Source organism: Xenopus tropicalis, chromosome 6, assembly GCF_000004195.4.
Source record: "Xenopus tropicalis strain Nigerian chromosome 6, UCB_Xtro_10.0, whole genome shotgun sequence".
Lineage (NCBI taxonomy): Eukaryota > Metazoa > Chordata > Amphibia > Anura > Pipidae > Xenopus > Xenopus tropicalis.
In genome coordinates, this window is record NC_030682.2 from 17,383,653 (window position 1) to 17,400,506 (window position 16,854).

The window sequence follows — 16,854 nt, forward strand, 5'->3', positions numbered from 1 at the left end:
CCCAAACTTTTTTACACGTGAGCCATATTTACATACAGAAAAAGGTTGGGGAGCAACACAAGAAAGTTCCTGGGTGTTACAAATTTGGCCTGTAATTGGCTATTGGTAGCCCCTATGTGGACTGACAGCCTACAGGAAGCTCTGTCGCTCTGTAACTAGATTTTGCCATCAAGTCAGGAATTAAAAAACAAACATCAGCTTTGAGGCCACTGGGAGCAACACCCAAGGGGTTGGTGAGCAACATGTTGCCCCTGAGCCACTGGTTGGGGATCCCTGCTCTACATCATACTAGTTAACTCAAAGGTGAACAACCCCTTTAACGCCCTGTACCACCGCAAAAATAAAGATTTACTAGCTACAGGATTTCCTGCACATCTAAAATATTTTCCTTATAGCAGAAGTTCATGTTTTTATTGCAGTGTGTTTGCCCTCGGCTCTGTTGCGTTCAGCCATGTTCTAAATGTATCTAAAGAAACTCAGATAAATTATCATTCCTCTGTTGTGTTTAATGGAGCTTTGGATAATACACAATCTTCAGAGGTGACTCAAACCTATTTAATATATAGGACAAATCATAGATAATACTAGAGTAGATAGATAATACTCTAAAGGCATAAAAAGCATTTTATCCAACAGTGGAGAAATACCTGCCAGTGACCTGTATAAATAAAAATCTAAGCCAACATGGGGACTGATGAAACAGACCATTGGCTAACTAAAAACTACACTGGCAAATACTTCTATGTTGCAATCCATTTTTTTTGGAGGTCTTAACCGTCCCATCGTCCAGTGATATGTCCTACGAGAGCCCCCGACTGAGCGGCCAACCTAATAAGCACACGGGGGCAGGGCTGCTCAAAACAGAATTTTAATGATATGAAACGCAGAACCTAAAATCGTGTTTATTTCTCCAAAATATTTCCCCTTAAATAGAAAAACTTGAGAAGGTATAGCGGATGGTGGGCATCTGTGCATATGAACAGATCAGTGTTAATGTGATTGGAAGCTGCTGAAACCTTGGTTAGATAAGGTTTTTTGTGTCACCTGATACACCCACCTCGGTAATAAGTTGCAAACAACACACGTAGACTGATTGGTAGGTGAGCAGCCAAACTCCTTCAGCAGGGCCCACCTGCTTCCCACTGAAAGCCATGCCAGGGGTATCAACACTAAAACAAATTAGGTCCATCCATTAGCAAAGCATTCTCAATCATTTGCTAAATACCAACTAGGCGGTCAGTTTATGGGCCCCTATTTATCTCCACTCTGCTGTTCCCTGGCTTGCAGCCATCCGTAAATTCAAATATAGAAACCACAACTATTTCTAAACCCGACTGGTTCTGAACTCTTGCAAATGGGATTCTTGGACTAGCTCTGAGACACACAAGCTCCTTGGGACACTACTATCAAGGTCGGGGGAGTTTCAATTGCTTCTGGTAGCCTTTATAGAGAACCACATGAGGAACATGTTCCATAAAATAACACTGTTCTTCTAGACAAGGGAACAGCATATGGGCACGCATCAAGGAGTAAAACACTAAACCATGCCATCGCCCCAAGGAACCTTCTTGAAATCCACTACTTCATCAAGCTCTGCGTGGAGAATTATCATCTGACCAGATTTTCGCTTCTTGTCTGTCAACATGTTGATTTCCTTACATACAGTTGTGTACTTGCCGAGATACACAGCTGCTCTATGATGAACGCAAAAATCAGTTGTTAATGTAACTTTCCAGAGGTATCAATGGCACAGTAGGGCAAAAGAAAAAGGGGCGGGGGGGGGAAGATATTTATAACCTATATAAAAGTACTGCACATTGTGCCTCCTACTGATGCTCTGGGAAAGGAGATTGAGGACAATTAACAATTGGATCCCTCGAAAGTAATTTGTATTTATGTATAGCCAGCAAAATGGACCTAGGGGTGTATTTATAAAAATGCTAAGGGGCCCATTCATTAAACCACGGTTTTGGGTGTTTAAAATCACGACTGAAAAAAATTCGGAGTAACCTCGATAATTTCTGATGTTCAAAAATGTCAGGAATATTCTTTTCTATGTCATACGAAAATATTGTGGTTGCGTCCCGAAATTCAGTACAAAAACCTTTCTGGCTTTAAAACTTCAATGCATGATTTTGGAAGCCTCCCATAGGACTCAATGGCACTCTGCAGCTCCAACCTGACCCAAGGAAAGTCTCCCATAGGGCTCAATGGCACTCTGCAGCTCCAACCCGGCCCAAGGAAAGTCTCCCATAGGGCTCAATGGCACTCTGCAGCTCCAACCCGGCCCAAGGAAAGTCTCCCATAGGGCTCAATGGCACTCTGCAGCTCCAACCCGGCCCAAGGAAAGTCTCCCATAGGGCTCAATGGCACTCTGCAGCTCCAACCCGGCCCAAGGAAAGTCTCCCATAGGACTCAATGGCACTCTGCAGCTCCAACCTGGCCCAAGGAAAGTCTCCCATAGGGCTCAATGGCACTCTGCAGCTCCAACCTGGCCCAAGGAAAGTCTCCCATAGGGCTCAATGGCACTCTGCAGCTCCAACCCGGCCCAAGGAAAGCCTCCCATAGGGCTCAATGGCACTCTGCAGCTCCAACCCGGCCCAAGGAAAGTCTCCCATAGGGCTCAATGGCACTCTGCAGCTCCAACCCGGCCCAAGGAAAGTCTCCCATAGGGCTCAATGGCACTCTGCAGCTCCAACCCGGCCCAAGGAAAGTCTCCCATAGGGCTCAATGGCACTCTGCAGCTCCAACCCGGCCCAAGGAAAGTCTCCCTTAGGGCTCAATGGCACTCTGCAGCTCCAACCCGGCCCAAGGAAAGTCTCCCATAGGGCTCAATGGCACTCTGCAGCTCCAACCCGGCCCAAGGAATGTCTTTCATAGGGCTCAATGGCACTCTGCAGCTCCAACCCGGCCCAAGGAAAGTCTCCCATAGGGCTCAATGGCACTCTGCAGCTCCAACCCGGCCCAAGGAAAGTCTCCCATAGGGCTCAATGGCACTCTGCAGCTCCAACCCGGCCCAAGGAAAGTCTCCCATAGGGCTCAATGGCACTCTGCAGCTCCAACCCGGCCCAAGGAAAGTCTCCCATAGGGCTCAATGGCACTCTGCAGCTCCAACCCGGCCCAAGGAAAGTCTCCCATAGGGCTCAATGGCACTCTGCAGCTCCAACCCGGCCCAAGGAAAGTCTCCCATAGGGCTCAATGGCACTCTGCAGCTCCAACCCGGCCCAAGGAAAGCCTCCCATAGGGCTCAATGGCACTCTGCAGCTCCAACCCGGCCCAAGGAAAGTCTCCCATAGGGCTCAATGGCACTCTGCAGCTCCAACCCGGCCCAAGGAAAGTCTCCCATAGGGCTCAATGGCACTCTGCAGCTCCAACCTGGCCCAAGGAAAGTCTCCCATAGGGCTCGATGGCACTCTGCAGCTCCAACCCGGCCCAAGGAAAGTCTCCCATAGGGCTCGATGGCACTCTGCAGCTCCAACCCGGCCCAAGGAAAGTTTCCCTTAGGGCTCAATGGCACTCTGCAGCTCCAACCCGGCCCAAGGAAAGTCTCCCATAGGGCTCAATGGCACTCTGCAGCTCCAACCCGGCCCAAGGAAAGTCTCCCATAGGGCTCAATGGCACTCTGCAGCTCCAACCCGGCCCAAGGAAAGCCTCCCATAGGGCTCAATGGCACTCTGCAGCTCCAACCTGGCCCAAGGAAAGTCTCCCATAGGGCTCGATGGCACTCTGCAGCTCCAACCCGGCCCAAGGAAAGTCTCCCATAGGGCTCGATGGCACTCTGCAGCTCCAACCCGGCCCAAGGAAAGTTTCCCTTAGGGCTCAATGGCACTCTGCAGCTCCAACCCGGCCCAAGGAAAGTCTCCCATAGGGCTCAATGGCACTCTGCAGCTCCAACCCGGCCCAAGGAAAGTCTCCCATAGGGCTCAATGGCACTCTGCAGCTCCAACCCGGCCCAAGGAAAGCCTCCCATAGGGCTCAATGGCACTCTGCAGCTCCAACTCGGCCCAAGGAATGCCTCCCATAGGGCTCAATGGCACTCTGCAGCTCCAACCCGACCCAAGGAAAGTCTCCCATAGGGCTCAATGGCACTCTGCAGCTCCAACCTGGCCAAAAGATAGTCACGATACCAAAGCTTGAATGAATTCCGAAATGGTCGTAGTCTTTGCGAAAAATACAACTTTTTGGTGGAAGTTAACGAAAACCACGACAAAGTCGTGGAATGTTAACAATATTATCGTGGACATTACGAAAAGTTAACAAACTTCTGCCGGAAAATTAATTCACCACAACAGCAATTTCCTAAAACAGAACGATGACAAATTTTGGCAAATGGACTTCGCCTTTGCAAACATTTGCTTCTTTACACCCCTGCAATCTTATAAATACGCCAAGTTATCAAGGCCAAAGTATTTCCCCAGATCCAGGATGACAAACTAACATTATTGAAACACTGCAGCCATTTAAATGAGAAATATTGTGTGAAAAATAATAATGTGCCAGTTAATTGTACTCTTTTACATACAGAAGAAATATGCTTGAAAAGGAGCGTCGGGCTGCTTTATTGAAAATTTCTCCAAAAACCCCACTAGTCCCGCCCATCTGTCCCACTTCCTGCTGCCTCCTTTCCCAGGCTGTGCAGGGGGGGCCAGCGGCACTCAGCACACTGCACTCTAGGATAGGGCCTTGATCGGCTCTCCCCCTCCTACTGTGCTTCTGGCAGGGACAATTAGGACACGCCCACCCCTCACTTGAAACACTGGCAGGGACCTGAGAGGATCTATAGGGAGCTACAGTAAAGGGGACATTTTTGAAGTTAATGATCATTTTTAGCCCAGAGTGAAACCAGCACTATTTATTATTCATTATTGCCTACAAGACCGAGGGGGCATTAGTTATGCTATATGTTTCCTTTAAGCATCTCATTATCTGCCTCATATCCATCACCCTAATATCCCACATGTCACTGCTTTATGGCAATTTTTCGCCAGTGTACTTATAATTATATAAGCGTAAGTACACAGTAAGTATTTAGGGCAGCAACATTTTAGCACATTACACTTGTGATGGTGTCATTACCAACACAATGTCACTGTGAATACTACCGCATACAAGTGAACAGGCCTAATACAGCACTAACACCAACTGGGCTTTCCCTTTGTATTTGACCATCTGAAAACACTTTAACACAATGTATATAAAACATTTTGCATATTTAGAAAGATCAGAATGCACTTTTTGCCAGCAGCAACCATAGATACACTTTGTATTTACAAACACAGAACAAGTCTTCTTGAGGATACATATCCTTGACGTGTCGGCCCTGGGCAGAGCAAAGTAGCTACTGAATGGCAGCTGATAAGCAGTGTAGCCAACTTGCTACTGATAACAGCATAAGGCATAAAAGAGTGGGGAATGTACAACAACAACACAATACTTGCTAATTAATTATTAGTAACTTTCCCATATACATTCATTTAAATTTTTTAGTGGTTTTAACATTATTTGTAATTGCTACTGAAAGCAGCAAATGCCTGTCCCTTGGCTGTTCTTTGCACTGGCAGTTCCGACTATTAAAACAATGTAGCAGAAGCCTGCTGTGAAAAGGCATGCAAAGGTATAAGGGCTCTGGCACACGGGGAGATTAGTCGCCCGCGACAAAACTCCCTGTTCGCGGGCGACTAATCTCCCCGAGTTGCCATCACCTGCCATCCCACCGGCGAAAGTGTAAGTCGCCGGTGGGATGGCACACGCGGCGGCACGATTTCGCTCAAATAGCAGAAGTTGCCTCGTGAGGCTTTTCGGCGCTTTGCGCAAAATCGTGCCGCTGCGTGTGCCATCCCACCGGCGACTTACACTTTCGCCGGTGGGATGGCAAGTGATGGCAACTCGGGGAGATTAGTCGCCCGCGAACAGGGAGTTTTGTCGCGGGCGACTAATCTCCCCGTGTGCCAGAGCCCTAATGAGAAATGGAGTCTTGGCTGTAGGAAACAGGAGGCAGGGGAAATTCCTGCTGAATTGTGCTTAAGGGCTCTGGTACACGGGGAGATTAGTCGCCCGCGGCAAAACTCCCTGCTCGCGGGCGACTAATCTCCCCGAGTTGCCTTCCCTCTGCCATCCCACCGGCGAACATGTAAGTCGCCGGCGGGATGGCAGACGCGGCGGGGCGATTTCGGGAAATCGCCGAAAAAGACTCGTGAGTCTTTTTCGGCGATTTGCGCCGCCGCGTCTGCCATCCCGCCGGCGACTTACATGTTCGCCGGTGGGATGGCAGAGGGAAGGCAACTCGGGGAGATTAGTCGCCCGCGAGCAGGGAGTTTTGCCGCGGGCGAATAATCTCCCCGTGTACCAGAGCCCTAAGTGCACCTATCACAATAAAAATGGTTGCCCCACAGGAGGTGTGGGCTAACAGAGCCCGCACTCCAGTAGGGGGAAACAATATTGAAAAAATAAACCCTGCAGCGCTAGGCTGCCCACCCGAGAAGGCAGCCATGTTGTGGCACACACAGGCGGGGCTATTTCTTTTTTTTTCAAAAAAACTATTGCTTCCCCCAACCGGAGTGCGAGCTCTGTTAGAACGCACCTCCTGTGGGGGAACCATTTTTATGGTGATAGGTGCACTTTAGTACAGGAGAATCCCTATGCTGCTTATAGTATCTCTCTGTACAGGCTATGAGCAAACTTAGGGGCTGTTCCTGCTGAATTGTGCTTAGTACAGGGGAATCCCTATGTTGCCATAGTTTTATGTTCTCTCTCTGTACAGGCTATGAGCAAACTTAGGGGCTGTTCCTGCTGAATTGTGCTTAGTACAGGGGAATCCCTATGCTGCCATAGTTTTATGTTCTCTCTCTGTATAGGCTATGAACAAACTTAAGGGGCTGTTCCTGCTGAATTGTGCTTAGTACAGGGGAATCCCTATGCTGCCATAGTTTTAAGTCCTCTATCTTTACAGGCTATGAGCTATTATAAGCCAAGGGACAGACAGGCACTGCTTCAAATAGCAATTACAACTATAAATAACTTTAAAATCACCGGAACTGCTGCTTTAAAATAAATTTGTTTTAATAGGAAATATTTTAGTTTCAGGTGTACATCCCCCAGTATGAAAATACCAGCCTTTCGTTAGCACTGACAGAAGGGATTTTGAGAGGCAGAAAGATGTTTTTCAAAGGACTTGCATGGGAAACAAACTTGTATGTGCTGTATTCTAGAATTTTAATCAGCTATTTATTATGCAGGGTTAGCCCTGGAGCCCTATCAAGTTCTTGTACGGCAACTTTCAGAGCAACAGATAAGCTTTGAGCTAAGCAAGTTTACAATGTACATCTAATACAAATGATAAAAGATTTCAACTTTGCACTGTTAGTTCTGCCTCTTGAAACAATGTGGCAGAAGCCAACCTTGCATGCTTCTTCACAGGGCTGTTAATCAGCTGGCTTTAGCACCCGTTAGGGACCTGCATGTAGGGAAGAGCAAGAACACACATGCAGGCACACACATGTAGCAAGACAAATGCACACACATTAGGGACATGCAGGCACACACATGTAGCAACACAAATGCACACACATTAGGGACATGCAGGCACACACATGTAGCAACACAAATGCACACACGTTAGGGACATGCAGGCACACACATTTAGTAACACAAATGCACACACATTAGGGACATGCAGGCACACACATGTAGCAACACAAATGCACACACGTTAGGGACATGCAGGCACACACATGTAGCAACACAAATGCACACACGTTAGGGACATGCAGGCACACACATTTAGTAACACAAATGCACACACATTAGGGACATGCAGGCACACACATGTAGCAACACAAATGCACACACGTTAGGGACATGCAGGCACACACATTTAGTAACACAAATGCACACACATTAGGGACATGCAGGCACACACATGTAGCAACACAAATGCACACACGTTAGGGACATGCAGGCACACACATGTAGCAACACAAATGCACACACGTTAGGGACATGCAGGCACACACATGTAGCAACACAAATGCACACACGTTAGGGACATGCAGGCACACACATTTAGTAACACAAATGCACACACATTAGGGACATGCAGGCACACACATGTAGCAACACAAATGCACACACATTAGGGACATGCAAGCACACACATGTAGTTACACAAATGCACACACGTTAGGGACATGCAAGCACACACATTTAGCAACACAAATGCACACACATTTAGGGACAGGCAGGCACATACATTTAGTAACACAAATGCACACACATTTAGGGACATGCAGGCAAATACATTTAGGGACTTGCAAGTGTGCACATTTAGGGACATGCAGGCTCTAACACAGGGCAACAAGCCTGTCCCAGTGGCACCTCCCTTGCCAATGCCCTGAGTGCCAGCTGTGTAGCTAGTGCAGGACACTGAGTATACTGGCAGCACATAAGAGTCAGGTACTTACTATGCACTCTCTAACTTGGCTGTAAAAGTTCTGCTCCCTGATGGTCACCTCGTCCTCTTCCATCCTTCATATTGCTGGAGCCCAAGCTGAAGTCAGGCTGCTGGCCCTGCAGAACATCCCCTGTGCCCCCCAACACTCACAGCTCAAACAATAACAAAGAGCAGCACTCAGGATGCACAGCCACTTCCTCCTCCCACCCTGCAGGCCCGCCCCTTCACACCCTGCCTGCCTGCCCCAGCCTTCCAGCATATCACCTCCCCTCCCATTCGCCAGAAGACGTGCTGAGCCAAAGCTGCTAGATGTATAGAGAATTCTGATTGGCTAGAAATCTGACTGTGCCTGGTCTGTCCCTTCCTACTGTCAGTCAGCGTGAGAGCTGCACTGTGAGGAGAGAGATGCAGGTGTTCCTGCTGAATTGTGCTTAGTACAGGGGAATCCCTATGCTGCCATAGTTTTATGGTATCTCTCTGTACAGGCTGTGAGCAAACTTAGGGGGCTGTTCCTGCTGAATTGTGCTTAGTACAGGGGAATCCCTATGTGCCATAGTTTTATGGTATCTCTCTGTACAGGCTGTGAGCAAACTTAGGGGGCTGTTCCTGCTGAATTGTGCTTAGTACAGGGGAATCCCTATGCTGCCATAGTTTTATGGTATCTCTCTGTACAGGCTGTGAGCAAACTTAGGGGGCTGTTCCTGCTGAATTGTGCTTAGTACAGGGGAATCCCTATGCTGCCATAGTTTTATGTTCTCTCTCTGTACAGGCTATGAGCAAACTTAGGGGGCTGTTCCTGCTGAATTGTGCTTAGTACAGGGGAATCCCTATGCTGCCATAGTTTTATGGTATCTCTCTGTACAGACTATGAGCAAACTTTGGGGGCTGTTCCTGCTGAATTGTGCTTAGTACAGGGGAATCCCTATGTGCCATAGTTTTATGGTATCTCTCTGTACAGGCTATGAGCAAACTTAAGGGGCTGTTCCTGCTGAATTGTGCTTAGTACAGGGGAATCCCTATGCTGCCATAGTTTTATGTTCTCTCTCTGTACAGGAGAGATACAGATGATGTGTCTGTAAGACACTCAGTTTTCCTCCCTCCCTCTGTCTCAGAGATAAATGTAAGCCACTGAAGCACTCACAACTAGAATGGGCTCTTCCATTGAATAAAGGGCAAATTTACCTTTAAAATGGATTCTTTAGTGTACTGTGTACAGGGTACTGCTCACATGCAAGCACACACATTTAGGGACACGCAGGCACACACACACATTTAGGGACAGACAGGCACACACATGCACACACACATTTAGGGACAGATGGGCACACACATTTAGGGACATGCAGGCACACACATGCACACACACACACACATTTAGGGACAGACAGGCACACACATTTAGGGACATGCAGGCACACACATGCACACACACATTTAGAGACATGCAGGCACACACATGCACACACACACACATTTAGAGACATGCAGGCACACACATGCACACACACACACATTTAGAGACATGCAGGCACACACATTTAGGGACATGCAGGCACACACATGCACACACACACATTTAGGGACAGACAGGCACACACATACATTTAGGGACAGACAGGCACACACATTTAGGGACATGCAGGCACACACATGCACACACACACATTTAGGGACAGACAGGCACACACATGCACACACACACACACATTTAGGGACAGACAGGCACACACATTTAGGGACATGCAGGCACACACATTTAGGGACATGCAGGCACACACATGCACACACACACACATTTAGAGACAGACAGGCACACACATTTAGGGACATGCAGGCACACACATGCACACACACACATTTAGGGACAGACAGGCACACACATTTAGGGACACGCAGGCACACACATGCAAGCACACACACTTAGGGACAGACAAGCACATGCATGCACACACACACATTTAGGGACAGGCAAGCACACACATGCATGCACACACACTTAGGGACAGACAAGCACACACATGCATGCACACACACACACACATTTAGGGACAGACAAGCACACACATGCATGCACACACACTTAGGGACAGACAAGCACACACATGCATGCACACACACATTTAGGGACAGGCAAGCACACACATGCATGCATGCACACACACTTAGGGACAGACAAGCACACACACACACACACACACACATTTAGGGACAGGCAAGCACACACATGCAAACACACACATTTAATAAGGACATGCAAATACACACATGCATGCACACACATTTAGGGACAGACAAGCACACACATGCATGCACACACATTTAGGGACAGGCAAGCACACACATGCAAACACACACATTTAATAAGGACATGCAAATACACACATGCATGCACACACATTTAGGGACAGACAAGCACACACATGCATGCACACACATTTAGGGACAGGCAAGCACACACATGCAAACACACACATTTAATAAGGACATGCAAATACACACATGCATGCACACACATTTAGGGACAGACAAGCACACACATGCATGCACACACACTTAGGGACAGACAAGCACACACATGCATGCACACACATTTAGGGACAGACAAGCACACACATGCACACACACATTTAGGGACAGACAAGCACACACATGCATGCACACACACTTAGGGACAGACAAGCACACACATGCATGCACACACACTTAGGGACAGACAAGCACACACATGCATGCACACACACTTAGGGACAGACAAGCACACACACGCATGCACACGCACTTAGGGACAGACAAGCACACACACACATGCACACACACTTAGGGACAGACAAGCACACACATGCAGGCACACGCACTTAGGGACAGACAAGCACACACATGCATGCACACACACTTAGGGACAGACAAGCACACACATGCAGGCACACACACTTAGGGACAGACAAGCACACACACGCATGCACACGCACTTAGGGACAGACAAGCACACACACACATGCACACACACTTAGGGACAGACAAGCACACACATGCAGGCACACGCACTTAGGGACAGACAAGCACACACATGCATGCACACACACTTAGGGACAGACAAGCACACACATGCAGGCACACACACTTAGGGACAGACAAGCACACACACGCATGCACACGCACTTAGGGACAGACAAGCACACACATGCAGGCACACACACTTAGGGACAGACAAGCACACACACACATGCATGCACACACACACACATTTAGTGACAGGCAGACGCCCACATTTAGGACAGGCACACCAGATTAGGGAGAAGCACACATACACATATATGCACACACATGTAGGGACATGCAATAACACCCTATACAACAGAATACTCAAGGCAAAGCAGACTAAGCCTGCCCCAGTGGCACCTCCCTTGCCAATGCCCTGAGTGGCAGCTGTGTAGCTAGTGTAGGACACTGAGTATACTGGCAGCACATAAGAGTCAGGTACTTACTATGCACTCTCTAACTTGGCTGTAAAAGTTCTGCTCCCTGATGGTCACCTCGTCCTCTTCCATCCTTCATATTGCTGGAGCCCAAGCTGAAGTCAGGCTGCTGGCCCTGCAGAACATCCCCTGTGCCCCCCAACACTCACAGCTCAAACAATAACAAAGAGCAGCACTCAGGATGCACAGCCACTTCCTCCTCCCACCCTGCAGGCCCGCCCCTTCACACCCTGCAGGCCCGCCCCTTCACACCCTGCCTGCCTGCCCCAGCCTTCCAGCATATCACCTCCCCTCCCATTCGCCAGCCGGCGTGCTGAGCCAAAGCTGCCAGATGTATGGAGAATTCTGATTGGCTAGAAATCTGACTGTGCCTGGTCTGTCCCTTCCTACTGTCAGTCAGCGTGAGAGCTGCACTGTGAGGAGAGAGATGCTGTTTGTTAAGCATTTAATGTGCCTTTAAGCAGGTTTGAGCGCACCTAAACGCATCAGCTAATTCATTCTATACTTTAGCTTAATACTTTTCAACTTTTAGCTCTATTTGCTGCATTTTCTGTGCGTTACAGGTGTTGGGTGCATTGGGCTTGAGGGTTGCATTTGGTACTGAGAAAAAGGTATATAAATGCAATATGGGCTCATACTGACAGGCTTTTTTTCCTGTGTTCCACCTCAGGGGAGAAGAAATGCACCCCATTCTTCCCTATGGAGTTTTACTAACAGGCACACATGCTGAGTTCCATTTGGCGCTTACATGCGCCAGTGTTAGTATAGGCCCATACAGAAGAATTGGGGTGCATTTTTTCCTGCGCTTCCCTGGGCTGGAACACAGGAGGCGCCACTGCAGGGAAGCGCAGGAGAATACGCTCCTAAGTACGAGCCCTATGTATGGGTTTCTTGCTCGGCCCTAAGGCTAATGCCACACAGGAAGATTTGTTGCTTGCGGTTAATCTGCGCTACCACAGGGACAAATCTCCAATAAAGTAAATCACGGGTGGGAAAATCAGTCACCTGAATGTTTTGCACGAGGAAAAGGAAGCATAGCGTTTGTTTTCCCACCAGTGATTTACTTTATTGCCAGTGAGAAACCATTTTGGGAACATTTGTTGCCCGCAGTAGCGCAGATTTAACAGCAGGCAACAAATCTCCCTGTTTGCCTTTAGCCTTAAGGTGGCCAAACACGGCCGATTCTAGCTGCCGATATTGGTCCCTTAGGCTGATGCCACACGTGGCGTTTTTACACTGCGCATTGTCTCAGCCTAAAAACGCAGCACAAGCCACACAGCCCCTGACTATGGCATTTTTCAGCCTAGTACTGGTGACGTAGCAAATCCCATTTCCATGGTGCTAATAGTGCGAAATAGTAAAAAACGCAGTGTATTTCCGCTAGGTCTGGCAGCTGCCTTTGTGTATACATAGGAATAGCTTGCTGAGCAAATACTGGCGTATTTCATAATCCATGGTAATGCGTTTTCAAGCGTATTTACGCATTGTGTGGTTTGCTTCGAGTCTTTTCAAGTTATTTCTATGGATGATGATATTGTGCGTTTTTCTGCTGCCGAGAGAATTAGAAAATACGCAGTGTAAAAACGCCACGTGTGGCATCAGCCTTAGACCAATTCGTCAGCTTATCGGGCCGTGTATGGGCACTAATGAAGGGCCTGACATCTGACCTGAAATCGGGCAGATATCGATTGGGCAGGTATGAAAATTAGTCGGATAGGGGGCCGCATCGGCTCATTGATGTGGTCCCCTAACTGACAGACGCCTATACCCGTCGTTCTAATTCGATTGTTTAGCCTCAAGGCCAAATTACCAAATTAGCCCGATATCGCACACCCGTAGGTGGGGATATTGGAAGAAGATCTTAGAGCAGTGGTTCTCAACCTTCCTAATGCCGCGACCCTTTAATACAGTTGCTCATGTTGTGGTGACCCCCAACCATAAGATTATTCCTAAGACCATCATAAATATGTGTTTTCCAATGGTCTTAGGCGACCCCTGTGAAAGGGTCGTTCGACCCCCAAAGGGGTCCCGACCCACAGGTTGAGAACCACTGTCTTAGAGTGTATGCCCACCTTTAGAGACTCACTTTTCCTACCTCTCAGCCCAGAGATAAATGTAACCCCACTGTAGCAGTCTCAACTAGAATAGCCTGCTTTATTAAAGGGGAAGTTCACCTTTAGTATGTACTTCTTAGTTTACTGCGTATAGGGCTGGTGTTGGTAGAGCTCTGGACCACTAGCATCTCTGGGATCATTCAGGTGAAAAGTCTTCCTGCACCTTGAGCTATAAATTTGTCCTTGACTGTGTGATATAGACCTGGTACAGGTAAACTTTAGCTTTTCACCTTCATGTTTTTTTAACTATAAGTGTTTCAATAGCACCAACCGCCACTTAGGACCACAAGCGGGGCTGTATTTAAATATAGGCACTTGTGGGTAGGGTTGCCAACTGGACAGTAAAAATAATGCTTGATGCCAATATTATTTTTAGGGAAAAAAGACAATAATATAGGAAGGCCCTAGAGCTAAAACAATCGAATTAGCCTGATATCAGAAGAGGGAAAAGTTGCTAAACCACCCCTTTCATTTACATAACCTGTATATGCTGCTGTGACTGTATACCCAGCTTATATAACTACTGTTTTTATCCCTGTTTAAAATATAAAAATGAGATAATTTTAGTTTTTATACTCATGCTATTTTTCTCTAAAGGTCTACAAGAGCAGCTTTCAGGAATCTCGAGGTTTTCTGTGCTATAAAGGTAATTTTGTGTCAGATTGTGTTGCAATCCATTGAACAAGAGGCACAGTGACATAAGTGGAAGATTTTTGCAGGCTCCCTGGTGGTCTAGTGGTTAGGATTCGGCGCTCTCACCGCCGCGGCCCGGGTTCGATTCCCGGTCAGGGAACAGACTTTTATTTTGTCTAAATTTAATTAATTTCATTTACATGTCATTTCAAATATGACCACAACAAAACTTATATGGACCCAAAAACAACCAAGGTCTGCACTTCATTGTATTTTATGTGGAAACCAAATATTTGGAGATCACCGTTACGTAGCAGGCATCTACTTGGTATGTGCAGAGCTCCCTCTAGTGGTACTGGAAATCAATAGTAACGTTACACTGCAATAAAAAACATAGGAAAAGTTGCCAAAACTCACATACATTGCAGCCAATCAGGCACAAATGAATAGTGGCTCGGAAGGGGAAGAGAATCTGGCACAAACCTTGTGCTTCCCTCGAGGGGGCAGAGAATCTGGCACAAACCTTGTGCTTCCCTTCCATATTTGTAATGTTTTGGCAACCCCCGTGCACACACACATATACACAATGTACCTCATGTGGGCAAGCCTTGGTCACTGCATTTCTTTTTTAGGAAGAACAATATGTGACATGTGATGGAAGACATCTGACAATATATGCTCATAATTGACACCTAAAGCCAAGGGATACCAGGATGGCCGAGTGGTTAAGGCGTTGGACTTAAGATCCAATGGACGTATGTCCGCGTGGGTTCGAACCCCACTTCTGGTAGGATGATTTTGCTATTTCATTCGTGACAACACAACAACAGAAATACCTTACAGTCTGGGGCTAATGAACCAAACACATTTCAGTTAGAGTAAAGCTGGCCATACATGTCATGTCTTTCGACCAACATTTGGATAGCGGTCATACGTTTAAGTACAACGATCTGAAACTAACATTCAGCCTGAGATTGTAGGATAAAGCCCTTAAAATACGTGAAAAAGTTGGCAGACACCAATCGTACAAAAGTGACTTTCATTGTAGGTCCCCCAAGGATATCGTCCAATACACAATACACGCGCAGATTGTTTAGTTAGCCGACCAAAATTTTCTAACCTGGCCGATTTACAACTGCTCACCATGGTAGGGAAATTATCGGGACAATAATTCAGTGCCCATACATAGTACGAAAATCTTTCATCTGTACGTGTATGGCCAGCTTAAGTAGTTTACGTGTATTTCACGAACAGATTTGTTTAATTAAGAATGTAATTAACTGGAAGGTTTTTGAAAGTCACGGGTGCTTAGGGAAGCCTTATGAAGTCTTCAGTGCTGGTCAAATTCACTTTAGGCTACATCACAGCGCCATGGCCTTACGGGGTCACAGTATGCAAAGTGCCAATTGTTTCTGGTTTGGGATAGGGGTGGGCACATTCTGCGCCTGTTGTGAAATGCTGGGGGTCAATTACTGTGCCTGGTGTGAAGTGTTGGGTATTACACACAGTGCCTTTTGTGAAATGCTGGGGGCAGCACACTGGTGTAATTAAATGCTGGGGATGTCACACACTGTGCCTGTCATTAAATGCTGGGGCCACACACTGCATCTGATATTAAAATGTTGGGGGTCACTTACTGTGCCTGTTGTAAAATGCTGGGGGCACACTCTGTGTCTGCCATGAAATGCTTGGGGGCAGGTCATGAAGAGCTGGAGGGCAATGTTCCTTCTAATTCCTTCATGGCTGTGTGCTCAAAAAAATTCTGTTGTGCGTACTTTTAACAACCGTGTGCACTGTACAAAATGACTTGTTTTTACACAAAAACTGTAGTACCGTGTTAGCCAGTAGCAAAAATAATACATAAAAAACACAAATACAAAAGTATTGTAGAAATGATACCTATATTGGCTAACAATAAAAATACATTGCAAGCTCACGGGCCCACCTCTACCCAAACCTCAGTCACATTCACCCATTCCCCACCTGGTCTGCCCATTTCCCTGCCCCTCACATCATATCCCCACCCCCAAATTACATTACAGCCCACCCCTGACCTGAAGGCCTATATTATAGAAAAAAAAAGTTTGCAACCCTAGATGTAATAGACAAGATAAACTCACAGACGCAGGTTGGAAATGATCTAATACACATCTGAATTCGGGACTCATAGGACCTGTCAAAG

General features: G+C 47.2%; 1 protein-coding gene, 1 long non-coding RNA gene and 2 other non-coding genes across 4 annotated transcripts in view; 3 read left to right on the top strand and 1 right to left on the bottom strand.

The window, feature by feature from the left end:
• The window catches only part of lmbr1 (limb development membrane protein 1), an 84,617-nt gene extending 75,980 nt beyond the window's left edge, over nucleotides 1–8,637 (bottom strand). The window contains 1 exon segment of the mRNA NM_001011160.1: nucleotides 8,460–8,637. Coding sequence (NP_001011160.1) covers nucleotides 8,460–8,522 — 63 coding nt within the window. The 5' untranslated portion in view covers nucleotides 8,523–8,637.
• Nucleotides 8,638–12,310: 3,673 nt separating this feature from the next.
• On the top strand, nucleotides 12,311–15,528 carry LOC116411497. The gene is made up of 3 exons (XR_004223144.1): nucleotides 12,311–12,389; nucleotides 14,637–14,685; nucleotides 15,305–15,528. It is a non-coding gene; the product is annotated as an uncharacterized LOC116411497 (long non-coding RNA).
• trnae-cuc lies at nucleotides 14,761–14,832 on the top strand. Its single transcript has one exon. It is a non-coding gene; the product is annotated as a tRNA-Glu (tRNA).
• On the top strand, nucleotides 15,380–15,462 carry trnal-uaa. Its single transcript has one exon. It is a non-coding gene; the product is annotated as a tRNA-Leu (tRNA).
• Nucleotides 15,529–16,854: the final 1,326 nt, after the last annotated feature.